We start from the raw sequence: 22521 nt of genomic DNA on the forward strand, positions 1-22521 counted from the left end.
TAGATGGTGACTGTGGAGTAAGAGGCAACTCTGAGAAAATCTTTTTTTTTTTTTTCAATAGAGAAACTAATTTTAAGAAAGCAGATTTCAACAGAAGCAAGGGACACTAAGTCCAAAGCAATTGTTGACCCTTAAACATGATAAATAAAAGCGAACTAGGAAATAACCTTGAACATAACAAAGGCGGAAAATATAAGGTTGCCAGTAGTTAAATGTGGACCCGAGGGCTTCAGTTCAGTTCAGTTGCTCAGTCGCGTCCAACTCTTTGAGACTCCATGAACCGCAGCACGCCAGGCTTCTCTGTCCATCACCAACTCCCAGAGTTAACCCAAACCCATGTCCATTAAGTTGGTGATGCCATCCAACCATCTTATCCTCTGTTGTCCCCTTCTCCTCCTGCCCTCAATCTTTCCCAGCATCAGGGTCTTTTCCAATGAGTCAGTTCTTCGCACCAGGTGGCCAAAGGATTGGAGTTTCAGCTTCAACATCAGTCCTTCCAATGAACACCCAGGATTGATCTCCTTTAGGATGGACTGATTGGATCTCCTTGCAGTCCAAGGGACTCTCAAGTCTTCTCCAACACCACAGTTCAAAAGCAACAATTCTTTAGTGCTCAGCTTTCTTTATAGCCCACTTCTCACATCCATATGTGACCACTGGAAAAACCATAGCCTTGACCAGACTGACCTTTGTTGACAAAGTAATGTCTCTGCTTTTTAATATGCTGTCTAGGTTGGAAGGATATCCTATCCTTCCAAGGATCCGAGGGCTTATGTCTCAATAATCCCAATATGCAAAAAACATGGAAAGTATGACAAGAATAAACTTTAAAAAAAAAAATGTCTTGGCAAGAAAGCAAATGCAACTTTAAGAGGTATAGATAGAAAAACAACTTGTTTGTCAAGGATGCCTTGACAATATAGTTATCCCTTTATTCATTGAAAAGGAAATCAATAGTATGCTACTTTAAAAATTAGAGATTTGGTGACTCTTCCCTTTAAAAAAAATGAGGCAGAAAGTGGAAAATAAATGGGAATGGGGGGAAAAACAGAGGAAGATTTTCTCTAGTTTCTCTCTTATTTCTCTGAGCCTGGTCAAATGCTCTATGACTCAGCGGTATCTGAAGCCTCACCCTCTCCCCCAACAGGTCTGTGTAAACCTCTACCACTAAGTCACATACCTGCGACATTACCCACTTATTTATCCACTTCCTATTTGCACAACCAGCTACCTAAGAGGAATTCTGTTTCTGTGATCTCTCACCAGGCTGAATGAGTTCACAGACACCCTGAACTAAATTATCTAAATACATCTAAGCACGGGGGACTTTAAGAAAAAAATCTTGACATATCGTTATCTTTAAAGATTACTTTAGTGATGCAAGCAAAGATAGATATACTTTCCTAAGAAGTACCTCTCTCTCTCGCTGTCTTTTTTTAAGGTAAAAAAAATACAATTGACATGAAAATCTAGGTTTTAGGCTTATATTAGTCCCATTTTGAAACCTGGCATATGAAAATCTTTTGGCTGGAATTCTTAAGAATCTGAGTTATACGAAGTATGAAGCTGAAAGGTAAGTCTCCTCCTTTGCATAAAGGATGCAGACATTTGAAAACACTTTCTGGGTTTCAGATCTTACAAAAGCAGCTTTTACTCATATGTTTCTTTAATTTTTGTACCCCAGAAATTTTCATAAGAATTTTTTATACTTTCATAGTTTACTTCTCCCTTTAACTTCATAACTATTTTGGTAACAAATGTTTAGAATCGAAGTTTTCAAAAATCTGTGTGGTAACATGAGTTGTGTATAATGTACTTTTTAGAGCAAAGTAAGCTAATCCTGAATATTCATGGAAGGACTGAAGCTGAAGCTCCAATACTTTGGTCACATGATGCGAAGAGCCGACTCACTGGGAAAGACCCTGATGCTGGGAAAGATTGAAGGCAATAGGAGAAGGGGGCGGCAGAGGATAAGATGGTTGGATAACATCACTGACTCAAGGGACATGAGTTTGAGCAAACTCTGGGAGATAGTGGAGGACAGAGGGGCCTGGCCTGCCGCAGTCCATGGGATCACAAAGAGTCAAATACGACTGAGCACTGAACAACAACAAGCTAAGCAAACACATTACGACTAAAAAAAATTACAGGGATTGAGATATTAAATGGATCTTTGCTCTCTTCTCAGCTATCTGTCCAGCATCTTATCTAAGATATCATGGTATCAAGGTATCATGTAGGTATCTAGATATCTTGATATTCACGTGATATCTTGATACACAGATCACAGGTAGGTTCCCACGCTATGAAAATTTTGTGGTATTTCCAAGCTGACTTTAACAGTTAGAGATCAATAACAGTTCTTCACACCCTAAGAGACCTTATTTCCTTTACACAAGAATCAAAGAAATTTGAGTATGCTAGTATGTTCTATAGTCCACAATGAATACTCATTGTCACAAGCAAGCCACCAATGAGTCAGTGGTAGGGAGTCAGTTTCCTCAAGGCCTTCAGGATGACACTGAAATTTTGTACCAGTCTTCCGCTACAATGGTACCTATCACTTCATGGAATATACAAATACATGAAGCTCGTGCCTGGCTATTTACCCATATTTCTGTCTTCCCGTTGTTTTTCCTGCACCTCTCGGCCAGGGAGTACAGCTCCACGGTGGTCTCGGAGATCAGGTCCACGTTTTTGCCCTTCACGATGATCTGCATCACTCGTCCCTTGTTGATGTGGGCGTCGAAAGTGCTGTCCCAGGGCGGGTACATGGTTGGCTTTTTCTGGATGTACATCTGCCCATTCTCTAGGAATGGAAAGATATGTTCTCATTACGCTTTCAGCCTGTTCTGGGAAATAATTCACCCATTCCCTCTGCTCTCGAGGACTCTATAAGTCTTTTGGGAGGACGACAATAACATATACAAGAATTAGAGACACTCAGAGAATGAACTCATGGTTACCAGGGAGGAAGGATGGGGGAAGGGATAGTTAGGGAGCTGGGGATGGGCACGCACACACTGCTGTATCTAAAATGCACGACCAACAAGGCCCTGCTGTATAGCACAGGAAACTCTGCTCAGTATTAGGTAGCCGCCTGGATGGAAGAGGGATTTGGGGGAAAATGGATACATGTATTCATGTATGGTTGAATCGCTCTGGTGTACACCTGAAATTATCACAACATTGTTAATCGACTATACTCCAAAAAAAAAAAAAGAATTAGAGATAAAATAGGACAAAATGAGATGGTTCCAAGGTAACGTTCCTAAACTTGGAAGTCAACCTGGATAATTTATGCAAATAAATCTGGCATCTTGCACTGGCAATGCTCTTTTCCTATTCATCAGTTGCTTCTTTTGAAGTCTGAACACCTGAGCAAATGCAAAGAACCCAGCAGCTAAGCCTGGTATGTTTGGTAGAAGACAGTGACCTAGATACCCTGCTCCTTTTTTTTTAACAGGTTTTATACTTTTATGCCTTTGGGGATCCTTCTGTGTTAACGTATTAATGGTGGACACATGACTGTTCAATTTCACTGGTATCTAGTAAAAAAAAAAGATAATATAAAACTACTGTGTGTTGCTTTGAAAAAGACAGTGACTTAATTTCAGGCTTATACTGAATGCTCTTTTAGAAAGAAATTTTTTAAATTCCCACTCAACATACATACCTTTAATAGGCAAAACCTTTAAAATACCATGAACCATTATTTTCTTCTCAAAATGAGGATACCTTTTAACATAAACCATGCACCCTAAGCAAAAATTAACAAGTATCTCAGAGAGGTGGAGGTCGTCATCCCTGGAGTCAGTGAAGCAGGCTGCAGAGGGCCCGCAAACAGTTAGTGACAGGAACCAAGGGCAGGATGATGACGTTTAAGGGAACCATCCCAGAACCACCAGGGATCACTAGTGGGATTCAGCAGTGTTGTCCTATCCTCCATCCATATTGGATTCTCTGTAGCATTTATGCTTCAGTCATTGCAGGAGCAGAAAACTGCAGCTGTATTTCAGGGTTTCTTTCTTGTGATCCTAAGCACATGAAGCGGCAGTTTGAGCAGAGATTTATCAGAGATGTTGATAAAGCAAAAAGAAAACGTCACTGAAAGCAGGGAAACAAAGCAGTTCTAGCTCTTGACGCATGATGCTGAAAGAGATCAGGCATCAGGCATTTGCTCAATTATTCTTTGGGAGGTACAAAAGGATCTGAATAAGCTGAAACCTCACACTGTAGGTAAACCTGGCTGTGAGAGGCATAAACTCTAACAATGCTGAGCATGGAATTGGAAGGGGGATATTTTTATGGTTTGTTTAACAGAAATTTAACTCAGGATTAGACTTAAAAAAAAAAAGCCATGGCAATATTAGTGATCAGAGTAATGTTTTACTTCCACAGGCTTCACACTACCTCTCAAAATTCCTTTAACTTCTTCCAACCATTATCATTCAGCACACCCAGGAAATGGACAGAAATTCCCATAGCAAGGTATTTTTCACACTTGCATTCAGTAAAGATGGTCATCATTTATAAAGAGAACGAGAACTCAAGATCCTGTCTATTTACAGTGGGGTTTACTATTTTCAAAGGCTCCTAGACTGACAGCACTGTGTCCTATTTACTTCTGTTCTTTGCTTTATGTAAACTGCAGCCTTAACATCCCGAACACGGAAACCTGCTGAAACGCTACAGAAGTAATGTTTTAAACACCACGTTCAGAGAGATTTCTTTTCAGGACAAATTTAAAACAAAATGAAAAAACAAAACCTTCAGCGCTCCAAGGCTAACCTTTCAGAAAAACAAACTTCGTTTCCAACATGTCCTCTTGATTCATGTGGCTGATTAGACCAAGTTCAAAGGCAAGGCCAAAAGAAGAAATAGTTACTTTAAAAAAGGCTCCCAGGAGGCAAATGTCAGTGAGACCTGTGGATATAAAGGGAACCAGATCCAAGGGACCCATTAAGTCAAAAAGCAGCTTTGAAAAACTCAGACGTTGCACACTTCAAAGATTTCGGTGACATTTGAAAGGTTTTAGATTGGGAGCAAGTACCATTCTCACTGTTAACTAAACAGGAGAGAGATCTGGGCAGAAGGGAACTCAAGATAATCAGTCAGTCTCCTCCGCTTTGATGTGCTCCTGGGGCTGGAAGGCAGAAGCCAGTTGAGCACAGAGAAGTCTTTTAAGGGAAAGAAAAGCCAGCATCCGGGATTGGAAACTCCAGGGTTCTGAGCTGGACACATCCAGCTGGAGGTCATCACCTGCAGAATCAGGTTCCTCTTGCACCCAGGAACATCACTTAATTTTTCTTTTTCAAGACTACCTTCTCTCTCCATCTTTCTCTCCAGCCCCAATATCTCCCCGCATGATCCTGCTTTGATGTCTTCACTTCACATGACTTACTATGTGATCTTTCTGCTTTTTGCTTATCTTCTGCTAGGAGAGGAACTCTGAAGGAAAGGCATGTCTTCTGGCCCAGTATACAGTAGGTGCTCCATAAATACCTTCTCTGTAAATGCACTGTAGTGGCTCCTAATCGTTCCTGTGACTGCATCAGTGGCGATCAGACTTCCCTACAAAGTGTCATCTGCTAAAACCAGAAATGTGTGTAGAGAGGTAGGGAAAGGCAGGGAGGCTGGGAAGACCATGGGATGTAAACTTCATCCTGCCTTTTTTTTCCTTTTCTTTCTGTTTTTAGAAAGTCCATGAGAACTTTAAAATACAGAGGCAGGGACCAGAGAGGGTAGGAGCAGTTTAAGTAATCATGAAAATATTCTAGACAGAATAGGATTATCTTATTTTTCCTGAGTGACACTGTTTACTCACATTATCATTTCTAATGTGCTTCAGGAAATAAATTGGTTACAATATTATCAAATTTTCTTTAAAATATTTTAGCAGGCACTTCATTAGACAATTTAGCTTTATGTTCATTCATTCTTCCAAATGGAAGAAGTATTCCAAATGTCTATTCAATACTCATCTTTTGTCTGTTCACTTATTACAATGTACAGTGATGTTAATTACTATTTCATTTAGAAAAACCCCTTGACACCATGGTACTACCATGCTCAACTGTGCACACCAGTGACACTGCTGTGCCACTAATTTAGACAAGCCAGAGTAGGATGATTTTATTGGAAAGATCTAAACCCATGAAGGAATCTTGGAAGACTGTCATGCTTTCCTCCTCCCCATGAAATTTTCATGAATATTTAAATCTGACAAAATTCTTTAACTCACCTGGGGTCTTAGTAAAGGAAGTCTTCTGAAATTTGAACCCTAATCGCTAATCCTATATTTTTTGTACTATTTATCTGACCTTGGTCAAAGAAGCAGTAAAATATCTTTGGTGTTAAGTCTAAGACAATGGAATATTACTCAGCCATAAAAAGGAATGCATTTGAGTCGGTATTCGTGAGGCGGATGAACCTAGATACTGTTGTACAGAGTGAAGTCAGTCGGAAAGAAGAACACCAATACATTAACGCATATATATGGAATCTAGAAAAACGGTACTGATGAACTTCTATTCAGGGCAGGAATAATCTCCAAGATAACAGAAAACAGGCTTTGGACACAGTAGGGGAAGGAGAGGGTGGGACAAATTTGGAGAGTGGCATTGAAATACGCATCACCATATGCAGAATCGCTAGCTAGAGGTAAGCTTCTGTACAGCACAGGGAGCACAGCCTGGTGCTGAGACAGCCTGGGGGGCTGGGAGGGAGGTCTAGAGGGAGGGACATATGTATGCTTAAGGCTGATCCACGTTGTTGTACAGCGGCCGCCAACACAATATTCTAAAGTAAGTATCCTCCGACTACAATTTTTCAAAATGCAAGACAATGCAGACTTTATCTATGACCACAGAAAACAATCAGACAATACTGTACCGTGTTCTACTTTAGCTCATTAAAGTAGGTTTTTGGTTTTTTTCCTTCGTTAACTCCTCACATAACGTCCTCAACTCATTCCTTTGTTTATGTGGAAAATGGGACCATGACCTAGAACATAAGGCAGGCCACCAGGTCTAGCTCAGAGCCTGTTACCAAGCCCATGTGCCTCTGAGGAAGCACTTGGCTTCTCTGGGCGTCGTTTCCTGAGCTGGAAAGTCAGGTCAAGTCAGGCGGCCTTGAAGATCCCGGAAGGCCTTGCTTCCCCGTTCACTGCAGGGTCTTCCTCTTCCCCCACCCCCCACGCCCAACACCCACTCAAACTTACCTGATTCAACATACTCTTTGACAAGCACGGCACAGTAAGGGTTAACCGCCTCACCCTGGCAGGACTGGCAGGACCCACAGTCGAAGTTGGACAAGCCAATTCGGAGAAACGGTGACATGATGGTCACTCCCTGCAAAGCGACAGAAGACAACAGCTGTTTGAAGACTGTAAAATATATTATTTGGCGTGTTGCATCCCTGTTAACCAGTGCTTTATCTCTGAAAGCCAGAGCCTCAAGTGGCTTGACTATCCATTCAAACAAATGTTTTACTTCCCCTTCTGCACGGTGCATTATTGGGCTCACCCCAAACCGCAGGCTGACATGCCAGAGAAAGCGGCGTCCTGGACTAAGGTTATTTAACCTTGTCAGTTAGACCTAAGTCCCACTCCTAATTGAATGGAGTTGTATTTAATAGTTTGCAGAGAGACACAAAAGCATTCCAACACTTCATTTCTTCTATTAGTCAAATAGGTACCCAGGAAACAACACAGTAATAAGAAAATGAGTTTATAAACAGTGAGTCTATTTTAGTCAGAGCAGTTAAATATGACACTGTGAAATTCTTACATGGGCTATTTGTGTGTGTGATGGAATGGGCTCTGGGCGTTTATTTAGCAGCTGATCTGTTTACTTTAGACACATCCACAGATATATATATCTGTGTCTGCGTGTGTGTGTTTATGTATTTAAAGAGCTTTTGAACAGTTTGAACCACTTAAAAACCCTAAATCACTGACCACCATAAAACAGCAACTTCATTGTGGAAAGAGAAACAAAGGACTTTGTAAAAGTCAAAGATCTAATAATTACACTTTACGGGAGATGTCAGTGAAAATCATCTTAGTGTTGGCTACAGAGTCAGGGATTCTAGTCTGATTTTTCATCTACTGTTCTTTCCTTTGTTTGACCATTTACTTCAACTAAAGCGCCCTCCCTTTTTAACCTACTTTTCCATGAGGCTCCATGAATCTGAAACTATTACCCGGTATCAATAATTAGTGATAAAAGTACACTCTTGCTTCCTGTCTCTTGAACAGATTTCACCTCATGAATTTTCCAAAACATTCTTAAGGAAGCCAAAGGCCAAAAAGTTCATTTGGGTTTTTTTCTAAGAGGTTATAGGAACTTTTTGAACAACCCAGTATCAAGAAGAAAGCATTTCCCATCTTTCTTATCTTTGTGGAAAAGAACAAAACTACTCAGAGTAACAGGCTCCCAGATGCCATAATCGATGACACAACCAGAAATCTCGAAGCCATCATATGAAGCCAGCAGAGCCATGAAAGATCACCAGTCCTCTGGACCTCCGGAATGCTGTTGGTCTTTGGGATTTTTGTGTGTTTGTTTGTTTATAACCAACAGGGAGACATATCAGGGGCCCTTGACAACTGCTGTTCATTTCATGGAGATTAAGAGAGTCTCAATTTCCTGCAGTTCACCGGGTTTAAAAAAAAGAGATGGTCACAGAATAATCCCGATTTGTCTCATGTTCATAGCCTCTGAAACACATTCTGATGAATTAGCAGTGAGATGACTTCCAGGTTTGTCTTTAGGGAGCCCCCTTACCCTCTGAGCTTAGAACTCTTGGGTAGAAGCTTGTCTAAGAAATGAGAATTCTCCAGAGAAAACTTGAGACCCCCAGCCACCCACCTCTCCCCCCGGGGTTCCTGGGTCATGTAGATCTTTCAGACAAATTTATATTCTTCCACTGATCAAGCCAAGAATTGGCATCATTTATGGGACTCTTTACCACATGTGGACTTTTTGAAGATTTCCTCAAAACAAGCTGAAGGTAAGCAATTCATTCAGACTGGAGCCTGGAAGGATCAGTGACTCATAATGTTTGAGTTACAAGCACTCTGACCTTTACTGCCGATGTGTCACTTTGCTATTTCCAGGCTGGGCTCAGAATTAGGCAACAGTGCTCACTGAGCACCTGGGAAAATCTGTCTGGGGAATAGACAGAAGGCTGTAGGGTCCACAGGGGGTCTATCACAGCAACAAAGTGAGTTGCAGTGAAACCCCTCCTCCCGCAGGGCTGGCGCAGACATCACCCAATGTCTTATCCACGAGCGATCCAGGCTCCCTCGCCAGTCTGCCTACCCTATCCCCTCACACATGGGCATTCTGCCCATCTACCCAATGCATCCATCTATCTGGTAGCAAAGCCAATGCCTCTCATTCTAAAGGCCTGGTCCCAGGGATGGCATCTGACATTTTGACATTTAGAAAGCAGAACTGGCATTTGTGTGCTTCACCTCACACATTGTTCAGTAAAGCCTCAAGCTCAGGGGTGCCTTTTTAAGGCAAAAGTTAGCATTTTATTCCTGAGCTACTCAGAATCTTCTCTCCTTCTGTATCGGCAGTAGGTGATCGTGTCCTGGCTATTGTAAATGGTGCTGCTATGATCAATGGGGACCTAGGGTGTCACACAGAGTGAAGTCACATAAACAAATATAATGCATAGATATATGAAATCTAGAAAAATGGTATGTGAATGTGAAAGTTGCTCAGTCATGTCTAACTCTGTGACCCCATGGAATTCTCCAGGCCAGAATGCTGGAGTGGTAGCTCTTCCCTTCTCCAGGGGATCTTCCCAACCCAGGGATCACCCAGGTCTCCCACACTGCAGGCAGATTCTTTGCCAGCTGAGCCACAAGGGAAGCCCAAGAATACTGAAGTGGACAGCCTATCCCCTCTCCAGCAGATCTTCGCAACCCAGGAATCAAACCGGGGTCTCCTGCATTGCAGGTGGATTCTTTACCTACTGAGTTAGCAGGGAAGCCCCAGAAAAATGATATATATGATCTTATTTGCAAAGCAGAAATAGAGACACAAACATAGAGAACTAATATATGGATACTAAGGGGGAAGGGTGGAGAAGGCAATGGCACCCCACTCCAGTACTCTTGCCTGGAAAATCCCATGGACGGAGGAGCCTGGTAGGCTGCAGTCCATGGGGTCGCTAAGAGTCGGACACGACTGAAGCGACTTAGCAGCAGCAGCAGCAAGGGAGAAGGGAGGGTGGGAGGAACTGGGAGATTGTGATTAACATAGACTGCTGATACTCTGTATAAAATAGATAACTGATGAGAAGCTACTGTGTAGCACCGGGAACTCTGCTCAGTGCTCTGTGGTGCTCTGAATGGAAAGGAAATCCAAAAGGGAGGGGATACATGTATACACATAGCTGCTTCATTTTGCTGTACAGTAGAAACTAACACAACATTATAAAGCAACTATACCCCAATAAAAATTGATTAAAAAAACAGTAATAGGTGATTATCATGAAGAAAATACACAAAGTTAGTAAAACTCTCCTTACCTGAGGCAAATTGCATTCATTATTTTGATGGATTTTCTCTAGTCTATTTTAATTCATGGATTTTGTGGTTTTGTTTTATATTCTGTGCTCCTACTGTGTGTATGAGATTATATCTTTTAATTTAACATTTTATCATGAAGATTGTCCAAGTTACTATGCCATCTTCCTAAGCATCCTTTTAATTCTTGCATGATATCCCATTGAGGGACAGCTCCATTATCTGCTTTATTAAAGTCTTATAGTTACATACAGAGATTGTGTCCAGTTAGTCCAGTACAGAAATTAGCTGATAAGCACCTTTTACAATTTTTTTTTAATTGAGGAAGACTGCATCAGACTAGGTCACTAGAGAACTCCAATATTACTAGATCAAATGATATTACTGTTTGTAAGAGATTACTATTTAAAGAAAATAACAAAAGGGGTAAACACCTATAGTAAATGTAACAGAAAATAAGTGATCATCATTCTTTTATAAAAAGTATACACAAATGTGTAGGAAAAAATACCCCAAACCACTACCCATGACCCAACTAAATAAGTGACAATGACACAAATATATAAAATACAAAAAACACAGTTGTAACTAGTTTGTAGGAAAATTTCCAGCCTTGTGAGCAAGTCAAGAAATGCAAAAACAAAGCAAGATACTATATAATTGTATTTATGTGACATTCTTGAAAAGATAAGCTACATGGGAGAAAAAAATCAGCGGTTAGCGGACAGGATGTGATTATAAAGGAATGGCATGAGCAGGTTAGGAGCGACGGTCTGACTGTTTTACAGCCTGGTTGTGGTGGCAGTTGCAGAAATCTAGACGTAAATACACAGAATGATTCACCCAAAATAAATGTCAATTTTTCCACATGGTAACTTAAGAATCAAAATAAAGATATACGCTACTGGCATTTCAAGGCATAGATTATAAATTCAGAGGTTATATAAAGAATATATATTAGGAAATGGAGAATCCATATAATAAAATACTGAATTAAAATCTGAAGTAACCAAGAATAGCCTCAATTTACTAAAGGGAGATGGTCAGAGTCTTAAAAAAAAAAAGAACATCTTTCACTCTGTAGCATTTAAATGCTCCTGAAATTTTGCACTTTTGGGCAAATAGCTGAAAAAAAGTAACATCAGCATTTAACAATGCATTTTCTTTGAGGTATATTAATATTCAATTCAAACTATAATAATAAAATAACTAAAATACTTAAAATATAAAATAAAACAATAACATTACTTTATCTGGGCAATTAGCAAATATTTTTTGAAGTGCTCTTCCCTAACACTGGCAAGAACAACATGCATCAAATGCTATCTTACAAAGCTGTTGTGAGCATAAATTTCCACAGTCCTGTTGAACACACACACAGACACGCATGTATGTATATGTATATATGCAAATCTCAAGAGCCAAGAAGATATGTAATAAGCACATGAAGATGAAATTAACATGAAAGATTTTTGTGGGGTGACTTCTTGTGCTCAGAGTGGATGGTAAGGGAGAAGCGGGATTCCAAGGAGAATTACTCTTGTACAGAAATACAGGCACTGGAATCTCATCCATCAGGACTGTCCTCTCCCAGTCTCTACGGAGTGTACATTTCATAATCTCTTTACTGCCAATCACAGTGACCTTGCTTTTTACAACAAAGAATGTGTGCATGAGAGTGGCTGGCTGTGACTTCCCTGGTGGTCCAGTGGTTAAGAATCTGCCTGCCAGTGCAGGGGACACGGGTTCAATCCCTGGTCTGGGAAGACTCCACACGCCACAAGGCAACTAAGCCCGTGCACCACTGAGCCTGCATGACCCAGAGCCCATGCTCTGCAACAGGAGAGGCCACCGCATTGAGAAGCCTGTGCGCCACAACTAGAGAAAGCCCACGCACAGCAATGAAGACCCAGAGCAGCCAAAAATAAATGATAAAATTATATTAAAAAGAAAGTGACTGGCCAGCCCAGGCTGTCCTGGTAGCCCAGGGCAGGACACTCTGCAGACCGTTCATCTGAGGACTCCCGTGGACAGCTCCCGGGCACCCTTGACCTGCCAGGTCTGCAGGGAACTCACTGTCTTGCTTTTGGAATCTGCCCAGTGACTGGTGCCAGGACTCCTGGCCTAGCGCCCCGCCTGGACATCACCCTTTCTCTCATCCGCCACAACCAACTTTCTCTTCTCCTTCCCCACCTCCTCTCCCTCCCTCCCTGGGACCTCCATTCTGCATCATCCCCCGTTAGACCCAATGTAGCAGCTTACTGTCTCTCTCCAGCCTTGTCACCTCTCACTTCCAGTCGGATCTCCACACTGCAGCCCCGAGGACCTTCCTTAAGATCACGCAGAGCTCCTGCCGTTTCTCCCACGTGTCATACTGCTTCATGGCTCTAGGCACTTCACAATCCCGCCCCTCTCCCTGGACCGCTTTCCTAGTCCCCTCTGTCCGCCACCTGCCCCTCCCCCACTTCCTCATCTTCCAAGTTCCTGCTCGGTCTCTACCTCCTCTGCAAAGCTGTTCTTCCCTCACCTCCATCCCTGCCCACCTCACATCTTGGCGGAATTTACTCAGCCTCCCGTGGTCCCTGGGTACCCTGCGAGACACACCTGTCATAGCAGTTCGCCTCTCCTCTGCCATTTCAAAAGTCTGAGTGGTGCTGATCCTTTAACTCCCATTCTCTTTGTCTTCATCCCTCAGCCTCCAAATCTGGGGGACACAGAAGGGCCCCACCAGGATTTCTCCAACATAATCCTTAGAGATGGTGGGATATACTTATACCCTCAGAAGAGGGGTGGGACTCAATCTATGGAAGTCCCTCTGGTTTAATGCAGTATATCTAGCAAAAGCCTTCCAGAGAGAGTGCATGTGGGTGCCTTCCTCAATAGACCCTAGCTGTGATAAAGGGTTTCCTCTATTACCACGTTCCTTTGGTGAATGTGGGGTTGGGGAGGAGACCGGTGCTCACACAGTCATATTGCCCCATAACGCTTTATTTGATTGATTCGTTCATATTTGTCTTCCCAAACAAGACTTCAGGCTCTGAGGGTGAAGACCAGGTCTTAATTAATCATCTATATACCTCTGAGGATTAATCCCTCTCTCTGATACTGAGCAGATGCTCACTGCCTTCTTGCTAAGGAACTTAATTTTCCAAAGCAACATTTTCCATCCCCTCTTAATCTTCATGCATTTCTTTTACCTGCAAGGGTATTCTACGGTCTGATTAGGTGGAGCCAGTTACAGAGGAAATCAATGCAAAGGAAACGTGCCAGGAGTTGTTACAGGCAGAGAATCGATGCCATTATGAGCTCAACGGAAGGAGTTATTTAACTTCTCTGTCTTCTCATTTGGAAAATGGTGATAATGTTGTTACCTGTTTCAAAGGGTGAAGAGGATGAAATGGGGAAACACAGGGAAGCATTGAGAGCAGGGCTGGCACACAGTCCACTCTCAGAAAAAGTTATTATTATTGCAACTCTGATATATTTCCTAGTGTACTTTATGAGCATTATTAGTGTGTACCAGAAAAGGGTAGAAAGTGAACGGAAATGGTCTTTTAGGAGTGTTATCCGGGCTGAATTATGTGACCTTCTTCTGCACTCCACCACTGAGCTCTCATAAAGCCCTTCGGGTATCTCTTCTAAAGCACTTATTTTCCCCTAATGGAGTAATCATGATGCCAGCACTCGTCATGATGAACTAGCGGTGTGTCCATCCAGCCTTCTGCGCTTTAGCTAGGCCAGCTGTGAAATATTGTCATAATGCATACTTTAAACTTGTGGAGATCTTTACTCTTACAGCTCAATGTTTTCCCCTTTAACTACAATCTCATTCCTCTTGGGCAGGTAGATGGGCAAGTCTCACTGCTCAGAGGTGTGCTTGAGGTCATATGCCGTTAAGTATCAAATGGAGAATTCTGGTCTCTTGACTGCCTGGTGCTGCCTGACCTACTTACCTAAACTGACTCACCCGCCACAATTCAAACCCACCAAATACTTTCATGGTGACCTGAAGGATTGCCACCACATAACGAAAGCAGCTGGGGGGAAAGTCCATGGAATAGGAAGCGGGAGAAGTTCTCTAAATGCTCATCAGCAAAAACATGTTGAGACTTCACTTCCTCTGCAGCAAGTCAAGTAAGAACGAGCATACTTCTTTATTTTACAAAAATCTGGACAGCAGTTGTATTGCTATAATTTAGCTGGTGGAGCCTTAAGGACAGAGGGAGAATCTCACAGAAACACCAAAACTTTAGCATGTATGAAGAGAAGAGAAAACACAAGCGAATCAATAGTAAGCTTGAGAATGAGAAAAAAATTCAGTGGGTTCCCAATCTATCAGCTCAGCTGAAATTTGGTAAATGTCAGGCAAATCCAGCAAATGAAGATACACCTACCACTCTCACATGTCTTTATGAGACAGAGAGGCAGCCTGAGCAAACAGAACACATCTCTTCGCCTGCCAAAAAATGTAGAAATAAAACAAATACTGAAATTTAGGAAAAAGCACCTGTGTGGCATTATTACTATTCTGACACTAGCTTGAATGTGTGAGTGGACAGACAGTCCCATGAAAGCCCAGCTGTCACCAAATTGCACGAATACTCAATTGTCTCTGTCCAACTGACTCAGCCTGTTTTCTGAACACACCCCAACGATCCATCTCATTGGCTCTGTTTATACCTTCCTTCCACGTGCGTGCTCCATCACCTGCACTCAGGCACATCCTTCAACCGTTCTCCTCCTTCAAGGACCTCATCTCTGCCCTACCTCATCCAGAGATCCCTTCCTGTTTCCCACAAGAAGAGGAGTGATTTACCCAAAGGATGAACTATAGGAGTAACCGATGCTTGCCCAGTCCAGCTCCCTCCTCTCTTTCCGGGGATCTGCCAATTTTCAGAGACTGTGTTTCTCTACTCTCCTCTGCTGTGCCATAAGCAGGGCAGGGCTATCCCGCCAGTCCTGGGAGGCCAGCCATCATCCAGCACTGCCTATGACCCTGTGAACAACCACCAACCTATTTGCTTGGATGCTTTGGCCATATCTACCAATCCAGCCTTTTATCACTCATCAAGTTGATTTTTTTTCTTCTCCATCTCTCACGCTTCTGATCTATTTGGTACAAGCACATGCATAGCCTCGAGGGTTATTTTTTGGGTCTTCTACAATTCACAAAATTTTGCAAAAAGCTTTCCACAGCTTGTGTTGTTCAACCTTCTCACCAAACCCATGAGGTAAGTATAATTGGCTCCATTCTACAGATTAGAAAGCTGAGGCCTGAGTGGGTAAGCTGAAGGTCAGACAGTTTGTAAGCAACAGAACCTGGATTCCAGCTTTGCTTGCTCAGTGCCTCCACCCAAATTAGTCAATGATTCCTTGTTAGAAAACCACTTCAAGGTTAGGTCAGGGAGGAAGTGAAAGCCTGGAGAGTTCCCCATATTGTTCCCATCTGCTCAACCAGCCCCTAATTAGAAAGGACCCACAACAGCTGTCAGACAAGCTTTCCCAGCAGCCTCCTGGCTGGCTACTTGCTCAGTAACCTCGGCTACTAACTTGCCTTTTCTTTTTGTTGGAACCTGTGGTTTAATGATCTGTCCTACTCCTTGGCTATAACTTGAAGAGTTGAAGGGTGGGTAACGTGGCGCTAGCAGTAAAGAACCCGCCTGCCAATGCAGGAAATGCAAGAGATGTGGGTTTGATCCCTGGGTCAGGAAGATCCCCTGAAGGAGGGCATGGCAACCCATTCCAGGATTCTTGCCTAGAGAATCCCATGGACAGAGGAGCCTGGGGGGCTACAGTCTGTAGGATCGCAAAAAGTCAAACACGTCTGCAGCAACTTAGCACACACGCCAACAGTATAAAGGAGTTGAAGTTTCTCGTCAAAACTTAAGCTCTCTTTTGGAAGTGAGGTCAAAGCTGCTGACCTGGGTGATTTTCCCGTGGGCTCCTAAGTGTGTACCGTCCACCCCTGCGTCTTCTCCATTCCTGCTGTTACCGGTGGCTGGCTGGTACCGGTTATGATTCCTGGAGGCAGAGTCCAGAGCAAAACTCACTGCTTTGTATAAAGTCGGTCTCCTCGGCATTCCTTCCTATCCATTGTAGGGTGACCACTTACTGAGTCCAAAGATGCTGCCTCATATAGAAAGCGGATTTAAGGATGGGTCTATTTATGTCAAATTTTCCTCTTAAAAGACATTCTTGGGACTTCCCAAGTGGTCCAATGACTAAGACTGCTTCTACTGCAGGGGGCGCGGGTTCAATTACTGGTCAGGGAACTAAGATTTGCATACTGCGTGGTGCAGCCCAAAATTAAAAAAAGAACAAAGACACTTCCCCACACAGAAGAAGGTAATGATGTGAGGTGATGGATACGTGAATTAAACTCATTGTGGTGATTATTTCACTGTATCAAGTTTAATCAAGTCATACATCTTAAATATATATCCAATTTTTAATTGTCAATTATACCTCAATAAAGCTGGTGGAGAAGGCAATGGCACCCCACTCCGGTACTCTTGCCTGGAAAATCCCATGGACAGAGGAGCCTGGTGGGCTGCAGTCCATGGGGTCACTAAGAGTCGGACACAACTGAGCGACTTCACTTTCACTTTTCCCTTTCATGCATTGGAGAAGGAAATGGCACCCCACTCCGGTACTCTTGCCTGGAAAATCCCATGGACAGAGGAGCCTGGTGGGCTGCCGTCTATGGGGTTGCACAGAGTCGGACACAACTGAAAAAGCTGGTGGAAGAGAGGTGAGTTTCTCAGTGATTCTACCATCTTATCAACCCAGTAGCTCTAATGACACACACAGAATGCTTTGGGATCTTCCTAGGGTACCAGAGGAAGAGTTCTTCTGCCTGTCAGATGCTCAGGCAGGAAAAATATCCCACCTGAGTGCAGGACGTCCAGTCAGAGCCAGGGCCCAGGGCTTGGTCAAAGGACATCTCGACTGAGATGGTCAAGGTGAAGCCGCTGGCCACAGTGTCCCTTTTCCTTGACATGACTGTGTGCCATGAGGGAGGAGGGGACACAGGTAGGAGCCCACAGGAGTGTCAACAAGACAGCCACGGTATAAAATCCAGCTTTCCTCAACCACACAGTCTTACACAAGGGACCTCATCTCTGTGTGACAACGTTTCCATTTCTGCAATATGGAGAAAACAGCAGACTTGCTTCATAGAGTTGTCATGAAGATTAAATGAATTAACCATTAAATGAAATGCTTATAACAGTGGCGGAAAAGGTAGCTATTATATCACATAGGACTTTCCCAAAGCATCCTTGGAAATTCTCCCGGATGAAATCAATGACTGATGATAACTCACTCGGTGGATTATCTGACCTGACCTACAACTCACCTAAACTACTGGCTGCTTTTTTTTTTTTTTTTTGCCATCTATATTTGCAAACCTGCCTACTAGGTATAAAGCCCTGTGCTGCATAGAAACACATAACAGGGTCTAAATGAGTCTTGGGACCTCAGCATGGGGTAGCCCCTGCCTGCCTAGAAGGGATTAGAGAAGGAACTGGACTCCACTTTCTTGCCTTTCATCCTGTGAGTAAAATGACGTGGCCAGTTAATGCAGACTCAGCATCAAGAGACAAAACAAGAGATGGCAAAGTGGGCTGTTGCTCCTGGGTACGGAAGGAGCAAAACACCCGTCTGCCCAGTGGTGCTCAAATACCACACCCCACTTCCTTCCCCGGGTGTGTGACAATTTTCAAAGAAAATACAGTACTTGTTAGTGTCACCACAGCAGACGGAAACAGCGATGTTCAGTCCAAAGATGAACTAGCAGTTCTGTAAAGAATAACCTACGCAGAGCCCTGCGTGCGCCGGCAGGACCGGCAGTGCTGGGGGAGTAACTGCCGCAGACCAGGAGACAGGATGGCCAAGGGCGGGACCAGGAGGAGGGGGCAGGGTGGGGCTCTGATGATGGAGGGTGGATGTGTGAGCCACCCACCCCTTCTTGTGGCCCACAAATGTCCCCACCTTAGAAACGACTGGGTTGTAAAAGCATGTTTGTGATCGGAGCTTAGACTCCATGGAAACTGAAATCAGATACTCTTTAGGTGCATGATCCGCCCGTTCATCTGTTCATTTAGAATGAAGTCAAGATTCTGACACTAAGCACCTTTCTGCCACTGTCCTGGCTTAGGAGGTCTGCCCCTGGTTTTCCCTCCTGCGACCTCTCAGATTTACTGTGGGTTAAATAGCCCCATATGGGGTCTATATTCTCAATTTAAAAACCACAGAGTACTTTGATTCTCAGAACGCACTAGTTGACTGGGTGAGACCATCTGTATTCTTGGCCACAACTGCAGTGGACACCCACCACCTGGGAGATGGGAACCCCCGAGCCCAGCATTTCTCAAAGTGGGATCCTGGAAGACCCTCAGCATCCAAACTGGCAAGGGGGTGGGGCAGGCTTTAGAAATGCAAACCCTCCATCCCCACCTGGACTCACCCGAATTACAAATTTTGGGAGTGGGTTCCTCCATGAAGCCCTCCACTGACCCACTGCACATTTAGCCTCTGGAAGCACCAGGCTGGAGCAAATGCCTCCAGGCCAGGCTGTGTCTTTCTCATCTCTATTTGCTTGGTGTCCAGCACAGCAATTCTAAATCAATGATTCTCAATCAGGGTGACCTTGCTTCTAGGGGACATTTGGCAATGTCTGGGGACATTGCCGGTTGTCACATATGGTTGGAGAGGGTGGGACTGGCAACTGGTAGGCTGAGGCCAGAGATGCTGCAAAGAAACCTACAACACGTGGGACAGCTGCCCACAACAAACACATCAATGGTGCTGAGGCTGAAAAGCTCTGTTCTACACATTAAATAAATATATTAAACGTGGCAATCCAAGAGAATCCTCTCTCTTCATTCCTCCCTGCCTCTTATGCTTCCTCATGTTGAGTGAATTCTAGCCCCACAAAGAGAAGAGACTATGATGACTTGGGAGAATAGGTCTCTCTCTTTTCCACACTACCTCATTTGTGGCCACTAGTAACACAGAAACTGACATGTGATACAACTCACTACAAGTGTTTCAACTATATAAATGGATACATTGGCTATGAATGAAAATGAATCAATCCATAAACAAATTAGTGGATCTGTCCATTTTTTTTTTTCTTTTTGAGAGCTGAAAGGGCTCTTAGTGATCAAGCAGTCCACCCACTCCTATAAAAGATGAGGAAATTCAGTCTCAGAAAAATTAAAGCAAGTGATCAAATCTACCTGATGAGTGGAAGAAGTATTACTAGGGTCCAGGTCTCCTAGATCATTATTTATTCATCTTTCTACTGTGCTTTTATTGTAGGTATCACTCCAAGAAAAATGGATTTGAACAAGTGATTGGATTTTCTCCTGCACAAAACATTAGTACTACTTACACAGAAAGACTGTTCACACCACCAAATGCAAGACCCTCAGCCTTAATATTTGGAATGTATCCTAATTTTGCTGATTTTGGACAGTATAGAAGCTTCACGTGCAGTAGCCAAGCATTCAGTTAGTGAGTGAACCTAGCTAACTGCTGATTATTCACATTCCAAAGTCGGGAGTGGGGGGGAGGGGCTTTCCTGTATTCATCATACACAAAGAAAAGAGATTAAAAGCTTTGTTTCTTTGAAGAAAAAAAAAATGGTAAGAAGTAAAAGCAGCACTTGATTATGGGACAGAGTTCTTTCAAATGCCAAGCTCTGACTTTCCTTGGTGAGTCTTCAGTGAGCTATCAAGATTATTCTGTGATCAGAGCTATTGTGAGAAATGCATCTCAGCCTATTCTTACAGACAACAATCTTAAGGGAACAGCACAGCAGTTCATGACTATCATTGTTCTCCAGAGCAGAAGGCAGGTGGAGTGAATAAGTATCTTCATTTTGACAAAGAATCCACAGCAAATTAGTGGCAAATAATATGCATAGAGCACTGATAGCTTATACAGAGATTTTTAAAATGAGGTTAAGAGAGAGGTTGCTGGTCTTGAAAGATACTGGAAACTGTTTTCATTTTTTTTTTTTTTTAATTGGTCCTTCATCTCAGTTTGAGAAGCATTGCTCTCTGGTACCTGTTTGTAACACAAAACTTGGGAAAATGCAATCTCCTTTAGTATTCTATTTAATCTTTTTTATATTCCCCCTCTGAATATAAGCTCTATGGTTTTAGGAGTAATGTCTAGTTTTTGTTTTTAATAGTTTTCAGTTTTTTTCTTTTTAAGCAGCCTTATATTCATAGCAAAATTCAGCAGAGAGGACAGGGATTTCCCAAATACCTGCTGCCCACCCTGTGCACAGCCTCCCGCATGACCAACATCCCCCGACCTAGACGGTACATTTGTTACTTACATGGGTATGCCACCATCACCCAGAGTCCTGAGCTTACATGAGGGTTCACCCTCGGTGCTATCATGCTATGCATTTGGACAAATACATGATGACATGGATACATGTCAGATATGAACGACAGATACAAGTCTGTCATTCTTGTATCAGACTAAACGGCTTCCCTGTTCTAAAGATCCTGTGCTCCACCCATTCGTCCTCCCCCTCCAGGCCTGACAGATATTACAATAAAGATGCAGTAATAGGAACAGCGTGGTGCTGGGAGCAGAAGAGTTGGGCAGATCACCAGAAGGAAACAAATGTCTTGAAATAGGTCCATATACTTATGAAAGCATGTGTACAATGATGGCAGAAAAATCTGGGAAAAAGGAAAGATTGTTTAACAAATGGGCTGTGCCCCTCAGCTAAACCTTCATGAAAGCTGACATCAAAATAAAATTCAGATAGACTGATGACATTAATGTAGAAATAAAGACCTCTAGAACTACTAAAGGTACTAGATATGTAGATTACTGATTATATCCTTTTAGAACTAGGAAGGGTTCTCAAATATGATATCACAGACAAGCTTCATACAGAAACACACTTCTATCCTGTTTTAGCTAAAAAGGTACAAGTGTTAAACATTAAAGACAAGTTACAATGTGGGAGACATGATTTTAAAATATGTAGTGAAATATTTGACAAATACGTGAAAGCTCTTAAATAGCAATAAAAGGTCAAGCCTAATAATTAAATACTATTTGCCCAATTAAAAAAAAAAGACAAAGGCTAAGAGCATACATTTTACAAAATGATTATAAAGGCAAAAGAAAACCATGAAAAAAGTTTAGTTTCACTAGAAAGTAAAGAAATGTAAATTAGTCAGTTCCATAATAATCCTTTCTCTGAAATTCCAAAATACAAAAAGCTCTGGAAATAGGAAAAAATGCTTCAACACTGAAAACTAATTTTCTTCTTCCTTACAGTAAAATTGTAATCATTGAATATAGAAGAAGAAAAGAAAATATGAAATCATCAATTTGCCAAGCTAGTGCAAACTAATTTTGTAGCAAAATCTGATGTGGACTACTCATGGTCTATTTAATCCCACTGAACATAACTATTAATACCTTATCCCGCCGCCCCCCACCCCCCCACACACACAAAGCCTACTGGGAATATTTTGTACTAAATAGTTATAATTTATTACCTTTATAAAATACAAATTGTAAAACAGATTTAGCTATAATAGTTTGGATAAGGGACCTGTGCAATCTTTATGGAAGAAAATATGTATTAAATGACTGAAATGATAAGGCAAGTATATGAAGGCATATAAGCAAGAATGCCCATTGCAGCATGGCCTACTAAAACTGGGAACAGTCTCACTGTCAAAAATAAGCTATTATTTAAATATATTATGACAAATAAATACAGTGGAATATTTTACAACCTGTAGACTGTTATTCACTCAACTCACAGGTTATAATTGAAATACAGATATGCTAACCTTAGTGTATAATTATAGACTCTAATTAAAAAAATAAATTTGCATGTATAAATTTTAATGGGGAAAACTTTGGACCAAAACACACTCTCTGGGTGGACTGAATTTTAGGTGATTCTAAATGGTTATTTTTGAGAG

The 22521-nt window shown here is 42.3% G+C and overlaps 1 protein-coding gene across 2 annotated transcripts in view; it reads right to left on the reverse strand.

The window, feature by feature from the left end:
* Positions 1-22521, reverse strand: part of PRKCQ (protein kinase C theta) — a 152601-nt gene that overhangs the window by 84141 nt on the left and 45939 nt on the right. Inside the window, exons 1-3 of one of the 2 annotated variants that reach the window (XM_027560160.1) lie at positions 7527-7675; positions 7223-7352; positions 2610-2809 (exon numbers count right to left, since the gene is read on the reverse strand). In XM_027560160.1, the coding sequence (XP_027415961.1) occupies positions 2610-2809; positions 7223-7340 (318 nt within the window). In that variant the 5' untranslated portion in view covers positions 7341-7352; positions 7527-7675. Of the gene's footprint in view, positions 1-2609; positions 2810-7222; positions 7353-7526; positions 7676-22521 lie in introns of those variants that run through there. The other variant, XM_027560159.1, reaches the window with a different exon arrangement.

This window comes from Bos indicus x Bos taurus, chromosome 13, assembly GCF_003369695.1.
Source record: "Bos indicus x Bos taurus breed Angus x Brahman F1 hybrid chromosome 13, Bos_hybrid_MaternalHap_v2.0, whole genome shotgun sequence".
In the NCBI taxonomy this organism is placed as follows: domain Eukaryota; kingdom Metazoa; phylum Chordata; class Mammalia; order Artiodactyla; family Bovidae; genus Bos; species Bos indicus x Bos taurus.